The sequence below is a fragment of the Hemitrygon akajei genome, chromosome 5 (genome assembly GCF_048418815.1).
Source record: "Hemitrygon akajei chromosome 5, sHemAka1.3, whole genome shotgun sequence".
NCBI lineage: Eukaryota > Metazoa > Chordata > Chondrichthyes > Myliobatiformes > Dasyatidae > Hemitrygon > Hemitrygon akajei.
Window position 1 is genome coordinate 55138316 of NC_133128.1, and position 20320 is coordinate 55158635.

At 41.0% G+C, this 20320-nt stretch overlaps 1 protein-coding gene across 12 annotated transcripts in view; it reads right to left on the bottom strand.

The window, feature by feature from the left end:
* The window catches only part of nsun3 (NOP2/Sun RNA methyltransferase 3), a 47899-nt gene extending 31401 nt beyond the window's left edge, over nucleotides 1-16498 (bottom strand). For 11 of the 12 annotated variants that reach the window (XR_012098938.1, XR_012098937.1, XR_012098934.1 and 8 more), the window contains exons 1-3: nucleotides 16237-16498; nucleotides 12980-13101; nucleotides 4612-4955 (exon numbers count right to left, since the gene is read on the bottom strand). Coding sequence is in view for 4 of the 12 variants with exons in the window: in XM_073045592.1 (XP_072901693.1) it covers nucleotides 4612-4955; nucleotides 12980-13101; nucleotides 16237-16407 (637 nt within the window). In the remaining 8 variants the exon portion in view is untranslated. The remainder of the gene's footprint in view (nucleotides 1-4611; nucleotides 4956-12979; nucleotides 13102-16236) is intronic. The other variant, XR_012098939.1, reaches the window with a different exon arrangement.
* Between the last annotated feature and the right edge of the window lie 3822 nt (nucleotides 16499-20320).

A 20320-nucleotide genomic window follows, 5' to 3' on the forward strand; every position in this document is an offset into this window, starting at 1 on the left:
TCCAGCATTTTGTGCGTGTTGCTCTGGATTCCCAGCATCTGCAGAATCTCTTGTGTTTACTATTAGATTACTATGTGTTTTCTACATGTTTCACTGAATCAACTTCAGCAGAAGTATCACCTGGCCCTGAAGCCTTATTAGAACTTAACTCTCATAACACTAATTCCAGACTTCACTGCAGTATGGCACTATCAAAAATTTTAAATCAAGAATTCATTTGTGCTCTTAGGTAAACACAAAAAAGTCAATGCTCTATTATTCAATGAGTGTGAGAGCTCACTTAATGCCCTAGATGATACTCATCTCTTAACCAAAACTGGCAAATAGATTATTTGATTGGGTACCCAAATATAGTTTACTGTACTTAAATGAGTGTAACTAGCTCACCATGCTTCCGGACAACAATGACTAAGCTTCAAGTGGAACTTCACAGATTTCATGTTCTCTGTCAAAAGTATATTAGACCTTCTACTTTATCTTTTAATTGTATTTAATAAACCAGGTCTCTATAAGTCACTTATATTTGTTAAAAAGTGTTTTAACTATTTTATCAAGGACCTATTTTGAATTGTTTATATGCCTAATTGTCATGGTCCCTTCTGGCACCTGGCTATCTTCCTCAGGAATTGGGCCTTAACCACCTCGTTTAGTTCCCAATCATTCCCAGGGTCCAATAACTACCAACACCTGTATCCCATCAACCAAGGCAGCATAAGAATCCTGTGACCACAACTAGAAGGTGCCAGTTCGTTGGTCGACTCGTGTACAAGCAACCTCATTCCATGGGACTGAGGACTATCAGTTCGAAGTCTAACCTTGTTCCTGAATTATCTACTAGAACCAAGACTCCGGGCAAAGACTCCCTTGGAACCCTTCCCACGCTCGCTACGACAGCAACGCATCCCGACTTGGCCTCCGTGCCTGTGTTCCGCATTTGGGTTCGTTCCACCACCACATCCTTTCATTCTCAATTGCAGATCAAATAAATGCAAGGGAATTCAAAGCTTGTTTTCACTTTCTACCAGTCCTCTAATTCTTCCTTCTAATACATACATTCCCGCATTGGGAATTTCTACCATAGAAAAATATCATTAAATAGATTCGGTATTTCCTTGAAAAATTTGAGCGTAACCTCTCTCCAGAAATTGGGAAACATTTAAAGCTCAGTGCTAAAAAGACATTCCTAATCTTTTGTTCATAGAATTAATATTGTTTTGCTGTGATAATGAAACCAAATTAATTAACAGATCTGAGGAATATTATTGAAAAGTAAATAAATAAAAGCCAAATGGCAATAATGGTTTGGAATGAACAAATGTACCCCAAATGCAAAAGCCAAGAGATGTGATAGAAATGCAATTATCTTGACATCACTCCTTTAGAATCTGTTACACTTTCTATGGGTATTGGGGAGCTTTCCACAAAGAGGGCTATAGTTAATATTAAATCTTCTTTATTCTTTTTGAGAGCAGTTGTCACAATAGCAATAGCATGTGGTGAAAATCTGAAGGATAAATTATGGGATGTACTCACTGCAGGTCTATCCAGCAGAGATTATGAAAAAATAATTGTCAGGTTGTATGATACATGTAGCATCCTAATTGTACATATTGATGGAAATAATAGTAATGCAGAAGAGTGTCTAAGTGTGTAAGTATTCCCATCAGGCTATAAGCTAAGTTCAATCACTAGGTTGAAAAAATGATATAGAATAAAACTGCTTTGAAGAAAACAACCATAAAGATGAGATCTAAAATGAGAATGTTCCTACTGTAACAAAAATAGACATTTCATAACATGCTGCAAGATGGATTATGATCAACTTCACTGAACATAGTTAAATGAAATGTATTTCAATTAAAAGTTGCTATATATCGTAACAATATTCTGTTTCAAAATGTTAAACATCACTAAATAAACAAGCTACTACCTCATTCCTACAAATTCTCCTTACACGACCTAATCTGCAACTAATCATGTTTTACTAATATAAAACACTGGTAAAATTGAATAGAAAATTCAAAAGCATTTCAGTAAAGCACTCTACCTGGAAAAGTCTGAATCTACTTATAAAAGTGAGCTTTTGAGTCACTCGCAGTCATGTCTATTAGAAAATTAATGGAGCCATCGAAATGGATTCTAAATTTGCATATGCTATCTGAAGCTAACTGCTCATGTAGAAAATGTCTGTGACAGTATGCGGAAGTATTTATTTTAAAAGAAAAATGTCAAATCCACCATATCAGAGGTTCCAGGAAAGATCAAGAATAACACTGACATTTTCCATTGAAACATGTGATGAAAAATATACTGAAAGTTATACTTCATATATAGACATAAATGATAAAATATTTTAATGTTTATCTACAAAATTACAACCTATAAAAAATTTTGGTATGAAATAAGAATAAACTATACCTGCTGTCCAATCATATTTAATGAAATGCAAGTACCACTAACTATACTGTTTTAGTATAAAGTTCTTCCTTTAAGTTGGGCAAAATTAAAGAATAAATTGGTCTCAACATCCAGCAACTGCAAAGGGGCAGTTACAGATTGAATCCAGAAGTGGTTTTTCAACGGAAGCTTTGAAATATTATTAATTTGCCACAAGTTTCAGCGTTCATACAAAAAAGCAAATATTAGATATCAACTAGACACACCAGAATATGCTAAAGCACTTTATTAAGTATAAATAATTTTTTAAATGGCATGAAAATTCTGAATTATTGACCATCACCTTACCGGCAGTGATAATTCAAGGAATTATTACTTGCAACTATAATTTGATGAATAAATTGAAAATAAAAATCATTCTTTTCTTTTACTTGCTGCCTTTTAATTTTCTTGAACTCAAACATCTTCCAACCCCATTAACTCTGTAACATGAGAATATGTTCAATTTATGCTTCAATGTGATACCTCAACAAAGTTTCATCAGGATGATTAGTGGAAGAGGCACGCTACTCCAAGCCAAGTAATAAAGGCCCTAGATTCCCTGTGGAAGCACCATGCTATTTGAGGTTCCAAACAAAGACAAGTTGTCACGCCACCCCAATAGACTCATGGCAGGTCTAAACACAAGGAGCAATGAGCCACGTTTGCTTCTTACTGACCAAATATGGGACAACAACCACAGTGTAACTTGTACTCATTGCATAAAATTTATACAGTACTTGTGAAAAAATAAACTGCATTATGGAGAATCAGATATGCATTCATAGGTCCAACAGAATAGCCACAACCCGAAACATTGACTGTTTATTTCCCTCCACAGATGTTGCCTGACCTGCTGAGTTCTTCCAGTATTTTGTGTAAGCAGAACATGATGCCTGAAGGAGGCTATGAAATACTAAGGAGATGTCAAATGTCCTCAGCGATATCACAATCCTGACCATCTTCAAGAAAACGAGCTCAAATGGAAATGACAGATCACCTTGATGTCAACTACGGAGAAAAAGATCCATCGAGATGCCTTTCAGGTCACCAGGGACAATAATTCTCAATGTATTGCCTTCTTTGATCTTACAACGGCCTCATCCCTGCTAATAACCACTCTGAGTAGTTCTTCTGAGTTATGATTACTCCCCAAATATGTCACCACTTTACTCAAGCTCAACAACAATATTAAGGCATTAATACAGTGTCAGCCTCAGCATAAACTGGACTGGGGTTAAGAGAGGACATCAAAGGGTGGCCTCAAAATTTCTTACTGCAATAGCTTATCAGGCACTAATAGGCCCCCACCAAGCAAATGGATGGACAGAAAGCCAATTAACCTCATTGACACTAATCCAGAACATCTTGATTTCAGTCACCGAACAATAGGGCTGCAATAAATGTTCTAATAAAAAAAATGGGATGTTCAGGCAATCTTCAGCATGTTTACCAAAGATATTGGAAAATAAAAATGTCGCTTAATACTAAGTCTAAAATCCTCCATCAAGGAGTTCTCAGTGGACATTCCCCAGTTCTTGCTGTGCCAATCCAGAGGAGATTCTGAGAATGATGAGCACCACACACCTTGGAAGCAAGCTCACACAAACAGCTATATATCGATAGCGAAATCTAATATTAAAAGTGTAGGAAGGCAATTGACCCTCTAATTTGCATAGCTCTGAATGTGGGATGAAACTGGGTATTGAGAAAATGTGCAAATTCCATGCAGATAGCACCAGAGGCCAGAATTAAGCTCATGTCACTGGAGCTGAGGTTGTAGCTCTACAAATGAGTCACTCAGCTGCCTGATCAAGGGCATCCTATTCCTATGCAGTTTAATAAAAGCTTTCCTTTTGTTATCTCTGGCTCTTTTGCCAGGCATAAGGCATGGAAACAGGCCATTCCACCCACCATGTGCAAACTGATCACTGACCCATTCATAGTTAATCCCATCTTCCAGCACTTGTCCCACAGTCTTCTATGCCTGAGCGATCCCAGTTCTCATTTAGGCACTTAAGTTATGTCATCTTAAATTTGTATCTTATTCCAGAAAGAAACCAAGAGCCAGGAAACCCAGATGTAACCATAAAAATGATGGCAATTACAGAGTAGAAGAAAGAAAATAAGTTATTTCTGTATCCTGCAAGTAACATGGAATAGTACAGTACTTACGTGGAGTGGCAGACTGCAATATTGCCACAGATTTCCCTCCAGGAGCAGCACACATATCTAACACACACTCTCCATCTTGGACACCTAATGCAAGGACAGGCAGTAAAGAAGCCGCATTCAGTAAGTAATATTCCTTTAACCTTTCAGCATGATGTAATAGTCTTGGGAACCGGTTCTGGGTCCTGCTGATGTAACATCGTAATGAATGCTGGGAAAATGGTAACACATCTTCTACAAAATTCCAATATCCCTGTGATTGAAGAAGTTGTTCCAATGCTATACAGTGGCTGAACTTGTTCACCAGCACGCCATACTGCCAACTGGAGGGAAGCAGCAGCACTTCTCTGAAAGACAAGCAAATAAAAAATAGTAAAAATTAAGCTCTGCCAAAACTAGAATCTTTTTGTAGCTACCTGAAAAGAAACAGCTTAGTGGTATTAGAGCATACAATTCATACTACCTTATCTACTGAGCAATGGCTTGTAAGGTTATATTGAGGCAATGGAAAGAATATAAGGCCTCCAGTGCAGACAAGCTGGCCAGTCACTGAAGTGGAAGAATTGCCTGGCTCAGTTGCTTAACTACTAACATTGCCATGAAAAATTAAACTCCAAATAGATGAATTCACCCTCTTCATCCCCAAGTAGCAGCAATTCTTCCTCAGAAAATAATACACTTGACTTTAAGCCCTAATTATAGACAAATACCTGAAGATGGCGACCTGGTCTAAAAGGAAGCATGCCACTAAATCAAGTCAGCTGAACTACAAGGTGACACAAATAAAGACCAAGCATTTTAACTTTATTTTCAACAGTTCTAATCTTATCAGCTGCTCTGATATTCATGCTGCAACTATAATATACTGTCCTCATGAACTAATGACTTCTACACACAACTGCTTGGGAATTTATATTAGGCCCTGCTGTACGACCATATAAATTGTAGTGTTCAGGAAAAAAAATCCAAATACTGGCAACCCAGTTGAAAACTACTATAGATATGATCCTGGCATATACAGTAGCTTAAATACTTAATAGCAAAAAGAATGATAAATATTAATATCTACATGGTATTGTTTCTGCAGTAATCCATATAATTTACAATTTTAGATTTAAGCCACACGTACTACTTAGTGCTGAGGCCAAAATGTTCCACTTCAGTCTCATCTGACTACAAGACCTTCTTCCACATCTTTATAGTATCTTCTAAATTATGCTTTGCAAAACCTTTATGGGTAAGGATATGCTTTTCTTAAGCAGTACATGTGGTGTAAATCCAACACTGCATATTAGCCTGGTAAAACCACCTCTATTAAAAGTATGGTGGAGTTCACACCAAGGTACAGGGAAACTTTTCAGCAGTGGGGATTGGAAATCTGATCAGAACTGATGGGAAGATGAATGTTGCTAAACACAAAAAGATCCTGGATAAAAATGTGCTAACCACTGCCAGAAAGCTCAAACTGAGGAGGAAGTTAGTCTTTCAACAGGACAATGATCCAAAGCGCACTGCCAGAGTGGCCATGGAGAAAAAAAAAAATCGATATCCTTGAGTGGTCCATAATCTGATCAAACATCTCTGAAAGCAAGTTTGCAAGGAGGAACGACAAATCTTGCTGCAGCACGTTGTGCAAAGAGACTGATCCACAAAGTCTATTGGCTGTAATATCTGGTTCAACTAAGTACTGAGCAAAGGGGGATGAATATTTTTGAAATACTGAGATTTCAGTTTTTGAATTTTTAGATTTTCCATTCTTTACAACGTTCCCTGTTTTTTGCAGTTTCACGAACAAAAAATCTCAGTTAAATTGATTCAAATCCCTGGTGGTAATTCTCCTTTATGTGAACAAAGGGGTGGGGCTGAATACTTTTTCAAGGCACTCTAGATACCATACTATCTGCTTACAGGCTCATATCTTTAATCAAGCTTTCTTCATACTGCTGGACTACAGAACCATTCTAAATCTTGGGAAGTCCATTGCTTATTGTCCTTTAGCAGAATGAGTTCTGAAGACATTTAAGAGTTTAAGTTTTTTTTTAAATGCAAGAAACCATTGGAACTTCAGTTCTACCTCGTGCACTACTGACATGTGGTATTTCATTGTGTTTGTGTATGAGGAGTGATGGATTGGTCTCCTAGCCTGTTCAAGGAACCAGCACAACAAATGGAATAGAAAAGAGGGACTCTGCCCCACTTTATATCAGGATCAATGGAGTTTTAAATTATATCTGATCATTGCAAAAGCCATCTGTCTACATGCCTCAAGTCTGGATAGAAAGCTTACACAAATAATAATCCCAAAACTGAATTCCCTAAAAGTCTAGCACTTTAACTTATGCTGCTCCTGAAATTAGTCTTGAGATAAAGTTGATAAACTTGACATTATTGCCTTTTACATAAACACACTGTTGATTCAGTTTGCCCAATGCTATGATAGAAATAAAAAAAGCAAATGCAAGTAATTAGTTCGGAATACACAGGACATGCAATGTATGATGTTAAACTATCTAAGCAAATCTAACCATGTTTCCATTCAACCAAACTAAATTGTTTCACTTGCTGATTGGAAATTTATTGCAAAAAAACATGTCTGCTCCCTTATTAATTAGCTTTTCAAAATTTTATGACAGAGCTATTCTACTGAATGGCCACTGACTAGTATGATGAATAATCTTTCCTTCAGAAATAATCCAAGTCACTATGGTATTCACCCAGTTCAGCTCCTGCAGAGTGTCTGCAATACTAATTAGACAGAGGGAAGTCAACTCCGGTGATGCTCATTAAATACAGGCCCAACAATTTTTCTGTGCTAATTAATTGCAGGTGCTCCAAATGTAGCACTAATTAGATACAGGTAGAAGAAAGACCAGAAGTAGTCTCCAAAATATACAGCCACTATTATTCCAGAGTTCAAGTATTGGATATTAACCTCCATGAAATTTGAAGTGGCATACTGTAAGCACTCTAAAACACAGGTCAATGATCATCTCCAACTATAGAATTGATATACGCACACTTGCTATCAATAGCACTATCATCAGCAGAGTCTCACTTTTACTTACAAACAACTGGGCCAACCACATAAATACTACAGTATCAAGAAAATTCACAGGCTGGGAGCACTGCAGTAAATGAATCATCTCCTAATATCCAGAGCTCTCTCATCTTTTAAAAGGCACTTGCTACGAGCATGATTAATTGTAATTTCAACACCAATAGCTGGATGCCATTCAGAAGAAAACACTCCAATTGACAGAACTCCCACCCACCCCCCCATCCAAAACCTTAAACTTGAATTCCCTTGCCAGAGTTGAACAATTCACCACCTTACTTGTTGAGACTTATTTAATCAATTTTTGTTTGAGTGTAGGATGGTCAACATCTGTTTAGTTTCCTTAAATGCCCTCACAGAGGTGGTGGCCAGTTACATTTCTGACTGCAGCAATAATTCTGGTGAAGGTGCTCTCACACAGAGAGTTCCACAATCCACAGTTCCTGCAATGATGAAGGAACCGCAATATACCTCCTATTCAGGAAGGTAAGCAACTTGCTGGCATTGTGCAGGTGCTGACATTCCCATATGGTGCCATGCCCTTCTTGCCGGCTGAGGTTGCAAGATGTTATTAGAGTAAGCTGGGTAAGTAACTGCAGAGCATTTTGTAGATAATTTTGCAATTGGATCCTTGACTTCCTAACCGGAAGACCACAATTTGTGCGGACTGGTGATAATATCTCCTGCTTGCTGACGATCAACACTGGTGCACCTCAGGGGTGTGTGCTTAGCCCACTGCTCTACTCTTTATATACCCATGACTGTGTGGCTAGGCATAGCTCAAATACCATCTATAAATTTGCTGATGATGCAACTATTGTTGGTAGAATCTCAGATGGAGACGAGAGGATGTACAGGAGTGAGATATGCCAACTAGTGGAGTGGTGTCGCAGCACCAACCTAGCACTCAACATCAGTAAGACGAAAGAGCTGATTGTGGACTTCAGGAAGGGTAAGACGAAGGAACACATACCAATCCTCATAGAGGGATCAGAAATGGAGTGAGTGAGCAGTTTCAAGTTCCTGGGTGTCAAGATCACTGAGGACCTAACCTGGTCCCAATATATTGATGCAGCTACGAAGAATCTGACACCTGGGTTTCTGGGTTCCTGGGTGTCAAGATCACTGAGGACCTAACCTGGTCCCAATATATTGATGCAGCTACAAAGAAGGCAAGACGGCAACTATACTTCATTAGGAGTTTGAAGAGATTTGGTATGTCAACAAGAACACTCAAAAACCTCTTTAAATATACCATGGGGAGCATTCTGACAGGCTGAATCACTGTCTGGTATGGAGGGGCTACTGCTCAGGATCGAAAGAAGCTGGAGAAGGTCGTAAATTTAGTTGGCTCAATCTTGGGTACTAGCCTACAAAGTACCCAGGACATCTTCCAGAAGCAGTGTCTCAGAAAGGCAGTGTCCATTATTAAGGACTCCCAGCACCTAGGGCATGCCCTTTACTCACTGTTACCATCAGGTAGGAGGTACAGAAGCCTGAAGGCACACACTCAGCAATTCAGGAACAGCTTCTTCCCCTCTGCCATCCAATTCGTAAATGGACATTGATCCTGTGAATATTATCTCACTTTTTAAAATAGTTATTATTTCTGTTTTTGCCCGATTTTTAATCTATTCATTATACGTATACTGTAATTGAGTTACTTATTTATTTTTGTTATTCTTCTTCTTCTATATTATGTATTGCATTGAACTGCTGCTGCTAAGTTAACAAATTTCACATCACATGCCAGTGATAATAAACCTGATTCTGAGATGGTACATATTGCAGCCTGTGTCCCAGTGAAGAACAGAATGAATGTGTAAGATGGTGAATGGGATATCAATCATAAATAAAAGAACACAGCAAATAGAAGTAGGAGTAGGCCATTCACCTCCTTGTGCTCGTGTCACCATTTAGTACAATCATGGCTGATCTTTTAACCCAGCACCACTTTCCTGCACTGACCCTGTACCGCTTGACTCCACTAATATTTAAAAATATATTGATCTCTGTCTTCAACAAAAGCAGTGACAAAGCTTCCAGTCTTATAAGCTGTAGAATTCCAAAGGTTTACTACTTAGGAGGAGACAATGGCGCCTAACGGCGACTCCTTTGTTTCCACCGGAAACATCTCTATTTCCATTTTTAGTATCTCGGTCTTTCCCTTTCAGGGTTCTTTTGAAGACACTGACCTGGAGTTACACGCTGACTTTGGTTCTTTGCGGGAATGGGACACGCTCTCGAGGTTTCACGACTGGCCGTTATTCGAAATGCCAAGGATGCTGCCTAAGAGATTAGCTTGACTTCAGAGTTCTGGGATCTCACGGACCTGGAGACAGGCAGACCGAAGGTCGGTGTCCCGGCAGGAAATGGGTGTGTCGTGGGAGATGGAAGATCTCTGGCTGTGTGCCCAGAGACCCAAGATATTTGGGCACAGAGCTCAGAAACAGTGACGCAACAGACTTTTAACATCGTAAATAGGTGAGTTATTTGTTATGCCTCCCCTCTCGCTGTGAAATGGAGACACCTCTTTCTCCTGTATTAGGGCGAGAGAGAGCCTGTGGTATGTCAAATACCAGGTGAACGAGTAGTCTTTGGGGTACTGCAGGTCTGTGTCTTTGCTGCACACCTGAGTGCTCAGTGGTGGGTGCCAATGCTTTTTCTTAAATTGGTGGGGGAGGGGGGAATCGTTGCTTTGCTGCTGCTTACACGTGGGAGGGGGGAGCTGGGGGGACTTCAGGGTTCTAACATTTAACTGTCATTCATTCTTTGGGGTCACTCCTCTGTTTTTGTGGATGTTTGCGAAGAAAAAGCACTTCAGGATGTACATTGTATACATTTCTCTGATATTAAATGTACCTTTGAACCCTTTGAAACTTTCTGGGTGAAGGAATTTTATTCCACCTCAGCTGTGAAATGCCAACTCCTTTTTCCAACAGTGAATCCTGGCTCTAGCCATCTTAACCAGGAAGAAACTTTAACAGCTCAACCTTGCCTCTCCGACCTAAAATTGAATTATATACTGTAGTCACATTTCTGTAATGGGAATTATAATGTGTACATTTATACTGATTTACTTTATTGATCTGTCCACCTTTTTTTTTTACAAATAATTACAAATAAGCACAAATCCTTTCCAAGCACAGCCATGACCTTTGTGTGCTGATGCCAATGCTGCAAAGAGAAGAGCCACATGGCCAGAGTTTAAGCTAGCAAGGACTTGCCTAGCAAAAATGCCATTGCTGTACTTAAACAAAAAGAGAGATATAAAACAGCTGTTGCTCTAGAAGGCTAATACACCTTTTTGTTCAGGCTTTTCTGAGCACGCAGGGTGGATTTCCCAAGAATGAGTGCTAAAAGATGTCACCAGAGTACTTTACATACACAGTAATATATTACTGATAGCACTGATATTACTGATAGGAACCTTGGGCAAACCCCTGCCCCCTTCATGCTGTCTGCTGATTTGCTGACAATCTGGCACAATGATTGTCCCCACAGCTTGGTATGGAGAGAATCGTGCTGGTAAGTAGTGAGGCCAGTCAGTGCTGAGATACAGACCTCAGTGTGCACCCTGCTGGGCACAGTGTGGGTGAGATTTCGCTGGGGAGTACCAGCAGTTGCTTTGTGTGTTGTCAGACCATTCAAATCCTACAGTCTCCCTATTCACCACCTGTTGAACGTGGTGGAAACTGCTGGCTCTCAAACTCTCTGCTTGGTTGCACAGCGCACCCCACACCAGAATTTCAGTCTTTTGCAAACTCACCAGCTGGCTTGTGCATTGTGTAGACCACAAACATCCAGGTTTGATCTAAACAGGAACCAAATTGTTCAATTTGAGAAGTGAGATGAAAATGACTGTTCTGGTCACAAGGGAAACATTTGACCAAGTGCAACAGGGCATCCTAGCAAAATTAGTCAATGGGTACCAAAAGGGAAAATACTCCAATGATTGTAATCAATGCCACAAAAGGAGGCTGTTACTGTTTTACATCAATTTTCTGAGCCCCAGGATAATATGTCAGGAGCATCTTTACAGTGATCAAACACCTTCATCAATTAGCTTCATCAAAAGCTAGGGTGTCCCATTTGAAAGCACCACCCTGCAAATGAAGTAGTCCACGCATCGACACCAAGGCAATATTCAAGCAGAAGCTGATGAGTGGGAGGTACTTTCATGCCACAGTGGTTTCGGGCAATTATCACTACCTACCCTTGTCATTACTTTTGGATTCCCTCAACTAGACTTGCAACATAAATCCTCCAACTGTAAGTGTAGATAAGAGGCAGGGCACTCTACAAGTGACTCAATGTCTTTCCACCATCTGTAAGGCCCAAGTTAGGAGAGTCATGAAACAGTCCCCACTTACTTGGCTTCAATACATCCCAAGAAACGTCCAGGCCAAGGTAACACATTTACTTAAATGCCATCCCATCAACCACCCTAAACATTCATTCCCTCCACTACTCACAGTACAGAAGCTGCAAGTGTGCATCACCAACAAAATGCTGCAAAGTAATGTTCCTCTTACAAACTACTGGACAGCAGCTCCTGAACTTATGACTTTTTATGATGGGAACACCACCACATCACACACCATCATCACTTGGAAATTTTTTTTGCCATTGCTTCACTGTCACTCAGTCTAAGTTCAGGAGCTCCACGTGCAAAATTGCTATGGGAATACATTCCCTAAAAGGACTACACCAGTTCAAAGTCACAGCTTAACACCATCATATCAGAATCAGGTTTAGTATCACCAGCAAATGTTATGAAATGTGTTAACATTATAGCAGCAGTACAATGAAATACATGATAAATAAATATAAAGAAAACTGAATTACAGTAACTAATTAGTTACATTAAAATAAGATTGCAAAAAAAAGTGAGGTAGTGTAGTGCACTACCTACAATTAGAAGGAACAATCAGAGATGCGCAATAAATGCTAGCTTTGCCAGTGACACCTAAAATATGAAGTTGAAAGAAATAGCTCCAGAATCAGTTTATGGCCTAAAACTTAACATTAAACTATGCCAGTACACAAGTTTTAAAAATCTGTCCATACATTTAACATTCTTCCTAAAGATCAAGGTGCTTTGTTTGTAGACTACATTTCTTTCAATGGGCCAAGACCCATTCTAGTGACTTCAGCACATAACCTGTTTGAATGCAGTATTAAACAGACATTACAATGATACAGATACAAAGCTACAGAAATACGATAAATTGAGATTAGAATCATTTCTATATAATTTAATCAGAACATCTTATTTTCTTTATTCGCTAAGAAGGAAATAATTTCTTTTATTACCTGACTTTGTCCCACAATTTTCCATGTTCATGCCCGTATTTTTTATCAAAATATTCCAAAGCTGGTATACAAATTTGTTTCTGTGACTTCTGTCTGATATGAGACTTTTTATTCTTATTGTTCTAAAAAGACAAAATTCAAAACAACAAATGATTCCTTCATCATTTATTACCTCACTATTTATTTTTTTTCTTTATTACATCTGACTCCACCACCTTTTCTGGTTCTCCAGCTTTATCATATTAGTTTTAACTATAATTCCATTTTAGTTTGCTCTGCTTACTGGTCACAAATCTCTATTAGACTCACAGTAATATGGATTTTACTATCTATCCATATCTCTCATAATCTTACTTACTTCTGTCAGATTAACCCTTAGACTCCTTCACTCCATAGAAATCAAGCCCAGCTTATCCAAACACTCCCCAAAACTAAGCCTCCCCAAGTTTGCTTCTTCTCATAGACAAACATATTACATTTATAAAGACTTTGGATGAGGAATTGGAAGGGCAAGTTAGTAAGTTTGCAGATGGCACCAAGTTTGGTAGTGTTGAGGATAGTGTGGGCTGTCATGGGCTATAATGAGACATTGGTACGATGCAGAGCTGGGCTGAGAAGTGGCAGATGGAGTCAATCTAGAAAAATGTGAGGTGTACACTTTGGAAGGTCAAATTTGAATACAGGGTTAATGGCAGGATTCTTAGTAGTGTGGAGGAATGGAGGTATCCTGAGGTCCATGTCCATAGATCCCTCAAAATTGGCGCACAAGTTGTTAGGGTGGTTAAGAAGGCTTGGGGTGCATTGGCCTTCATTATTCGAAAGATTGAGTTCAAGAGATGCAAAGTAATGATAAAGCTCTATAAGACTATGGTTACACCACACTTGGGAGTATTGTGTTCAGTTCTGGTTGCCTCATTATAGAAAGGATGTGGAAGTGTCAGAGGAGATTTACCACGTTGCTGGCTGGATTAGAGAGAATAGTGTTATAAGGATATGCTAAACAAGATAAGGGCTTTCTCTTTGGAGTAAAGGAGGATGAAATGTGACTTAGAGATGTATAGTATGATAAAAGGCATCAGTAGAGTGGACAGCCTGCGCCATTTCCCAAGGTAGAATAAGCTAAAATGAGGTGGTTAGGTTTTTTTTACACAGAGAGTGGTGGTGCATGGAACACGCTTCCATGGTGGTGGTAGAGGCAGATACATTCCAGATATTTAAGAGACTCTTAGATATCCACATGGTATGCATGAAACAAAAATGGGAAGCTATCATTGCGTACTTAATATTTCAGTAATATTTGAGTATTATTGTAAATTGTTTAAATAAGTCATTACTGGTTATATGCAAAAGTATGTGAAAGAAATATGACATTACGTCACCACATCGTCTCACTTGGAGTGGAAATGAAGCTTACACACATCTCTCAGGTTCCCTTGTTTTCCTTTTTGGAGTTATACATAACAGCAACGTAGGAAGAAAGCATTACAGTTGGCCAACCTTATCCACGGGGGATTGGTTCCAGGACACCCGGCGGATACCAAAAAATGCAGATGCTCAAGTCCCTTATTTAACCTGTCCCAGTGTGGTGGTCTTTAGGACCCAGTGGAACCCCGGACCTTATTTAACCTGTCTTAGTGCGGTGGACATTAGGACCTGGCAGCACAGCTCTAAATCCGCAGTGTTTCTGTTCACGAAAATAATCACGATCATGATTGAAAATAAAGTAAGTAATAAAGCGATCGGAAAGAGGCGAAACACCATCGGTCATTGGAAAAGTATTAGGCTAGTCGGTCAACGATCAGAACAATTTTAATGGAGCATGTGAAAGGCCCTGCCCCGATGAAAGCTACAATTATTACTAAGTAATGCAGTGGTTTAATTATTGAAATATGCATGTTTCTTAAGTGTTTTATATGCATTGAAAGTTAAAATATGTACTATATACTAAGAAAAACAGTTGACTGATGCTAAATAATACCGGATGAACCTGTTCCGACTTCAAAGACGGACTCAGGAATGGAATTCATTCATAACCTGGGGACTGCCTGTACTTTTAAGTCATTCTAGATTACTTATAATACCTAATACAATATAAATACTATGTAAATAGTTGTTATACTGTATTGTTTAGGGAATAATGACAAGAAAAAATAGTCTGTACATGCTCAAACAAGTGCTGGAGAGAGAACTTCCGGGTTTTGGTTGAATCCACAGATAAGGGCGGCCGACTGTATTTATTTAATGAGATACAGCACTTAACAGGCCCTTCTGGCCCTTTCAGCAAAACTGCCCAGCAATCCCCCGATTTAATCCGAGCCTAATCACAGGACAATTAACCTACGAATCCGTATGTCTTTGGACTGTGGGAGGAAACCAGAGCACTGAGAGAAAACCTATGCGGTCACGGGAACAACATATAAAGTACTTATAGGCAGTAGTGGGAATTTAACCTGGGCCATTGGTCCTGTAAAGCGTTGTGCTATCTATCCACTAAACTAGATTGATCTTGGAGTAGGTTAAAAGGTTGGCACAACATCATGGGCCAAAGGCCATGTAATGTGGTGTACTTTTCTATGTCCAAACATGCCCAGCATATAAATGCCATGAAATCAGTTTTTTGCAGCTTCAGCACATTACAGATATGCAAACATAATATGAAATAAACTGAATATCCAGGCAACATTCCGGAGAATCTTCCTTGCACACTGTGCAGTACAGTGTGAAGGCTAGAACTAAATGGGTTCTAAACCTATAAACTAACACCCCAAATGTTACATTCCATTTCCCTTTCCACGGAGGCAAGCACGCCAGGTATCTTCTCCACCATCCTCATGGGTTGCTCAGTCAATGTAGTTTGTCTCATGAGCAGTTTTAGAAATGTATTTTGAATCTCAATTTCTGGTTTTTAGTCATGAGTCTAAAAGTTACAATAATTTGCTGGAACTCAGAGGGTGAATCAACATCTGTGCAAGGAACTGTCGATGTTTCCGGCCAAAATCCTGCATAAAGCCAACCTGGATAATTTCTCATCGAACAGAGACTGCTCCGCCTGTTGAGTTCCCGCGGCAGATCGTTTGTTCTCCAGATTCCAGTATTTACATTTCTTGTGTGTCTAATAGTAATGTTTAGCCTGAATTTTTTTCACAGACGAATAATGGCATTTGTTTATAAAGTTGTAGTGCAACCGAGGTTTTAAGTTCCTCCAGAATTCGAAAGATCTCCCCTCTCCAACTTTTTTCCACCAGAAAGCTCCTTACCCCCAGTCTCATTTCCAGTCCTCCCCCAGTTCCCTCTTGGCGTCTCAGCAGCGGTCTATCCCGCCTCTGTACCTGTGCCTGGGTTCCGAATGCAAGGCCGCGCGTCCGACCCAGCCACCGAGGAAGTGAAGCTAATGGGGCGCCCTTCACAGCGACGGCAGAGCCTCGCATGGCGGCGGACCGCGGCCTCCGGCGCCCCCGGCTGCCCGCCCACGGAGCCTCGCATGGCGGCGGGCCGCGGCCTCTGGCGCCCCCACCTGGACGGCCCGGCTGCCCGCCGGCCTCGCATGGCGGCGGGCCGCGGCCTCTGGCGCCCCCACCTGGACGGCCCGGCTGCCCGCCCACGGAGCCTCGCATGGCGGCGGGCCGCGGCCTCTGGCGCCCCCGCCTGGACGGCCCGGCTGCCCGCCCACGGAGCCTCGCATGGCGGCGGGCCGCGGCCTCTGGCGCCCCCGCCTGGACGGCCCGGCTGCCCGCCGGCGGAGCCTCGCATGGCGGCGGGCCGCGGCCTCTGGCGCCCCCGCCTGAACGGCCCGGCTGCCCGCCGACGGAGCCTCGCATAGCGGCGGGCCGTGGCCTCTGGCTCCCCCGCCCGATCGCCTTCCCATCGTGTGGTAAACTAGATATACCTGTCTGACTGCTCCTGTGGCTCCTCCCACAGACCCCTGTATAAAGGCGACTGTGGGCTGCTGCTCTTCCTCATTTCCCCAGGATGTAGTGTTGTTTATTCTTCCAGTCAATAAAAGCCGATATCTCGCTTCCTACGTCTCAGCGTGAGTTATTGATGGTGCATCACATCGTTGCCATGCTCGGGGTCGTCGGAACCCACCCATCCGTTTGAGCTAGGGATTGATTTTACCACTCGCTCCTCTCCAGATTGCCTGAACTGTTCTTGTCCATACGTGCTATAAACGTGCAGTCCCTCATGCATACAGTTGTAATTTAAATTGCGGTGTCAAAGAGCAGCGGCTTGGAAGTTTCACTGTCAGCGGCATATTTTAATGTGTGGCGGCAGGGAATTCCAAACTGGAATGGTCCTAGGGTACCGTGAGTAGCGGTAGCAGTCCTTGTTGGTCTGGATGGACTTGTAGTTCAGGGATTGGTTTTGTCGGGTTTGCTGGTCTGTTATTCTGGTTACACAAAAGGTGACTAATGTTCGATGGAGTTAATGAATGAGTTTCCTTGTAAATTGTAGTAAGCCTGGCTGTTGTGCGGCGTCTTTGGAGGGTATCCCATTTGGTTACAAACTTGGCAACTCTTCTCTGGACTTTTTTCAAGTTTATTGATGTGAATGGTTTGGTAGGGATCCCAAATGGCACTACAGTATTCAAGTCTGTTTTTAAATTACGAGTGAGTCGGAGATCCGAGGATAAACTCCTCCTCACCGCGGAGGATGACTAGTTTCTGCATCTGTTCTGTCGTTTACGATATGACTGTTGAGGCCAATGAGACCTGACAAGTTAGGGGTCAGTTTATACAGTGTTTACCTTGGACTTGTGTCTTGTGACTTGTGTCTTGTGGATGCAAGGACTTGGGACTTTGGCTGTCATCCTAAATGGTCCTTTGTGAGGTCATGGGTGAGGATTTCATGGAAAGTTTTGGGGAAATCATTGCATCCTTAACACCATCTGCCTGTAACGCCATCTTATATGACATGAAATTTGGTGTTTTACAGCAGCAGAACAGTGCAATACATAAAATTTGCATGGGATAAGCAGCTCCTAAATTGTTGTGTGGGTCTTCAAAGTCCTGTTCTTCCTCCTCTATGGTAGTAACAAAAGGAGATGCACCAGATAGCAAGGGTCCTTGTTGATAAGCCAACTTGTTAAGACATTGCCTCTTGAATATGTCCTGTATGGTTAGGAGGCTGTGCCCATGATAAAGCCAGCTGAGTCTATATCCTCTTGTAATCCTGTGCATTGGAGCCTCCATACCAAGCTTTCCACTACACATCTATTGAAATTGCAAGTCTTTGGTGATATACTAAGTCTCCTCAAACTCCTAACAACATGGAGCCATTGGTATGCCTCGTCATGATTGTGCTGGGAAGTGGTTCAGGATCAAGTGAACAACATATCCCACTTGCACTAACAGAATATAATTGGGTGATGTACATTTTTTGTATACAATTAATGAATAATGATTAAATCACCAAGCAGCCACACTTTAATGAGAACATGGACAGGGACAAAGTTTCATACCTTGGAAGGATTTCACAGGATAAATATTTTAACCTCAACAATATTATTTGGTGTTCCTCTCATAAGGATGACTCTTAAAATGCATCAACTAATGCTCCCATGTACGTCTTGTGAAAGTAACAGAATCAGTCAGGGATCAGAGTATATAACAGGAACAAGGTTTTGAATACAAGGATAGCTGCAAATGTTTTAAAATTATGTGCAAGGAACAGCATTATCTACAACATTAACTGCTACTACAGCAGTGGTATTTCAGCATTGCCAATGATAAGTATCAGTCCAGATATAAAACCTTAAGACATAGAAGTAGAATTAGGACATTTTGGCCCATCAAATCTGCTGCCATTTCATGGCTGATGCTTTTTACTTCTCAGCCCCAATCTCTTGCCTTCTCCACATATCCGTTAATGCCCTGACCAATCAAGAATCCATCAACCTCTACCTTAAATATACATATAGACTTGGCCTCCACAGCTGCCCGTGGCAACGAATTCCAGAGATTCACCACTCCGTGGCTAAAGAAATTTCACATTTCTGTTCTAAAAAGAAACCCTTCTATTCTAAGGCTGTGTCCTCTGGTCGTAGACTGTCCCACCAGAGGAAACATCTTCCCCACATCCACTTTATCAAGGCCCTTCACCATTCGATTGGTTTCAATGAGGTCACCCCTCACTCTTCTCAATACCAGTGAACACAGGCACAGACCTATTCAACACTCCTTATATGACATTCCCTTCAAACCTGGAATCATTTTTGTGAACCTTCTCCAGCTTCAGCACATCTTCTCTATAAGGGGCTCAAAACTGCTCACAATACTCTAAGTGAGGCCTCATCAATGTTTTATAAAGGCTCAACATTACATCCTTGTTTTTATATTCCAGCCCTCTTAAAATGAATGCTAACATTGCATTTGCCTTCCTTACCAGACTCTACCTGCAAATTAATCTTTAGGAAATCTTGCACAAGTCCCTTTGCACCTCAGATGTTTGTATTTTCTGTTTAGAAAAACGAGCAAACCTTTCATTTCTTCTACCAAGTGCATGACTATACACTTGCTGACACTATTCCATTTGCCACTTTGGCTATTCTCCAAATCCAAGTCCTTCTGCAGCCTCTCTACTTCCTCAAAACTACCTGCTGTTCAACCTATCATTGCATTGTCTGCAAACTTTGCAAAGCCAGCAAGTGTATCATCCAAATCATCAACATAAAATGTAAAAAGAATCTGCGCCAGTGGCACAGTGACATCAGCACTGGACTCTGGAGCGACGGTTCCCAAGTTCAAATCCAGTCGGGCCGCTCCTGGACACGCTCTCCATCCGTACTGGGTTCAGTGTTAAGCTCGCAACTCAGCCTCGTAAAAAAAAAAAACTGCGCTGTGAGAAGGACATGGGGGACCACTCACAGAATCCTTCCTCCAAGACAACCACTTTGGAAAAAAAAAGTGGTCGCCAAGGCTCTGGCAGAGTATGGCACACAAAGAAAAGAATTTGTCCCACCACAGACCCCTGTGAAACACCACTAGTCACTGGCAGCCAGCCAGAAAAGGCACCCTTTATTCTCACTCTTTGCCTCCTGCCAGTCAGCCACTGCTTTATCCACGTTAGAATCTTCCCTGTAATACTATGGGCTTGTAGTTTGTTAAGCAACCTCATTTGTGGCACTTTATCAAAGGGCTTCTGAAAATCCAAGTACACATCAACTGATTCTCCTTTGTCTAACAGCAAAATTTATTACCTTGTAAGTGATGAAATGGGAATGTAATTTGGAGTTGATTCAAGTGACTTGATAGCGATCTTCAGAGATGTTTTCCCAATAGTATACATTTTAAGGGCAAAAAGACATCAGTCTCCAAACTTATAAATAGAGAAAACACTCTCCAA